We start from the raw sequence: 1,060 nt of genomic DNA on the forward strand, positions 1-1,060 counted from the left end.
TGTTGTACAGGGTCGCTACGTGTGGGAACCAAATGGAGAGCACCTAACAACAACAATGAATGAATGAGCCACGTGCTCTGGAAGGTGCCTCCCAGGGCGCCAACCCCTTTTGCTGGGCTTGGGGACTTTCCACCAAGACGTGGAATCTCTGTTGGGGGCATTGCGTCATCAAGTTCAGGCCTAACCCCCTGCTGTGCATACTGCTCGGAGCCCACCTCCACTCTGCCCCTCAGGAAGTTCCCTTCTCCTCCTTGTAAGAGTTCCAGGAGGCTGGCTGATTCAAACAAATCCAGCCGATAATGAAAAGAAGACGCCCCGTGGGGTGCGGGGCTGCTCCATTGGAGGTGTCACTGGGCTGTGGACGTGGGGACCACAGGAATAAAGCTGGGTCCCTGGTCAGGAGGAGTCGCGGGGATCGGTATGGGGCGCGGGGAACCCCGCTGGGATTCAGCAGAGGCGGCCCAGGCAGGGAGGCGGCCCGGGGTCCCCGGGCTGGGGGCGCAAGCGGGGCGCGAAGGCGCGGGTCCGAGCGCGAGGGCGGCGCGCAGCCCGCGGCCGTCCCGCCTCTTGCCGGCGCTCCCGGCCTTTCCTATCCGGCCGGCGACGCTCCGCCCGCCCCGTCCCACATGACACCGCCTCCGCCACAAACTTTTTCCTCCCCATCCTGCCGCAGCTCGAAAGGAATGGAAAATGGCGGCCTAGGCGCGGAGTTTCCTGCCCGGCCAGCGGCGGCGGCTCTCGGCAGCGAGCGCCCCTGGGGTGCCGGGACCCGCGCGGCACCATGACGCGCTGGGTGCCCACCAAGAGAGAGGAGAAATACGGCGTGGGTGAGCACCGCGCCGCCCAACTTCGCGCGGGCATCTGCTCGGAGGCGGGCCGGGCGGGAGCGAGCGGCCACCGGCCGTGAGCCCCCGGGGTCTCTGCCTCCCTGCCGCCGCGCGAGAGGACCCGCGTCCCGCGCCCGCCCTGGGAGCCCTAGCCCTCTCCGGATGCCCGCGCTGGGACTTGCCTAAACTTCTCTGGCGCCGGCGGTCCCGGCCAGGCGCCTGGGCGTGCGGCA

The 1,060-nt window shown here is 68.4% G+C and overlaps 1 protein-coding gene across 1 annotated transcript in view; it reads left to right on the forward strand.

The window, feature by feature from the left end:
- Positions 1 to 675: 675 nt before the first annotated feature.
- Positions 676 to 1,060, forward strand: part of DOCK1 (dedicator of cytokinesis 1) — a 569,919-nt gene continuing 569,534 nt past the window's right edge. Inside the window, exon 1 of the mRNA XM_023730055.1 lies at positions 676 to 827. Within this exon, the coding sequence (XP_023585823.1) occupies positions 782 to 827 (46 nt within the window). The 5' untranslated portion in view covers positions 676 to 781. The remainder of the gene's footprint in view (positions 828 to 1,060) is intronic.

Source organism: Trichechus manatus, unplaced genomic scaffold (genome assembly GCF_000243295.1).
Source record: "Trichechus manatus latirostris isolate Lorelei unplaced genomic scaffold, TriManLat1.0 scaffold00031, whole genome shotgun sequence".
Taxonomy (NCBI): Eukaryota; Metazoa; Chordata; class Mammalia; order Sirenia; family Trichechidae; genus Trichechus; species Trichechus manatus.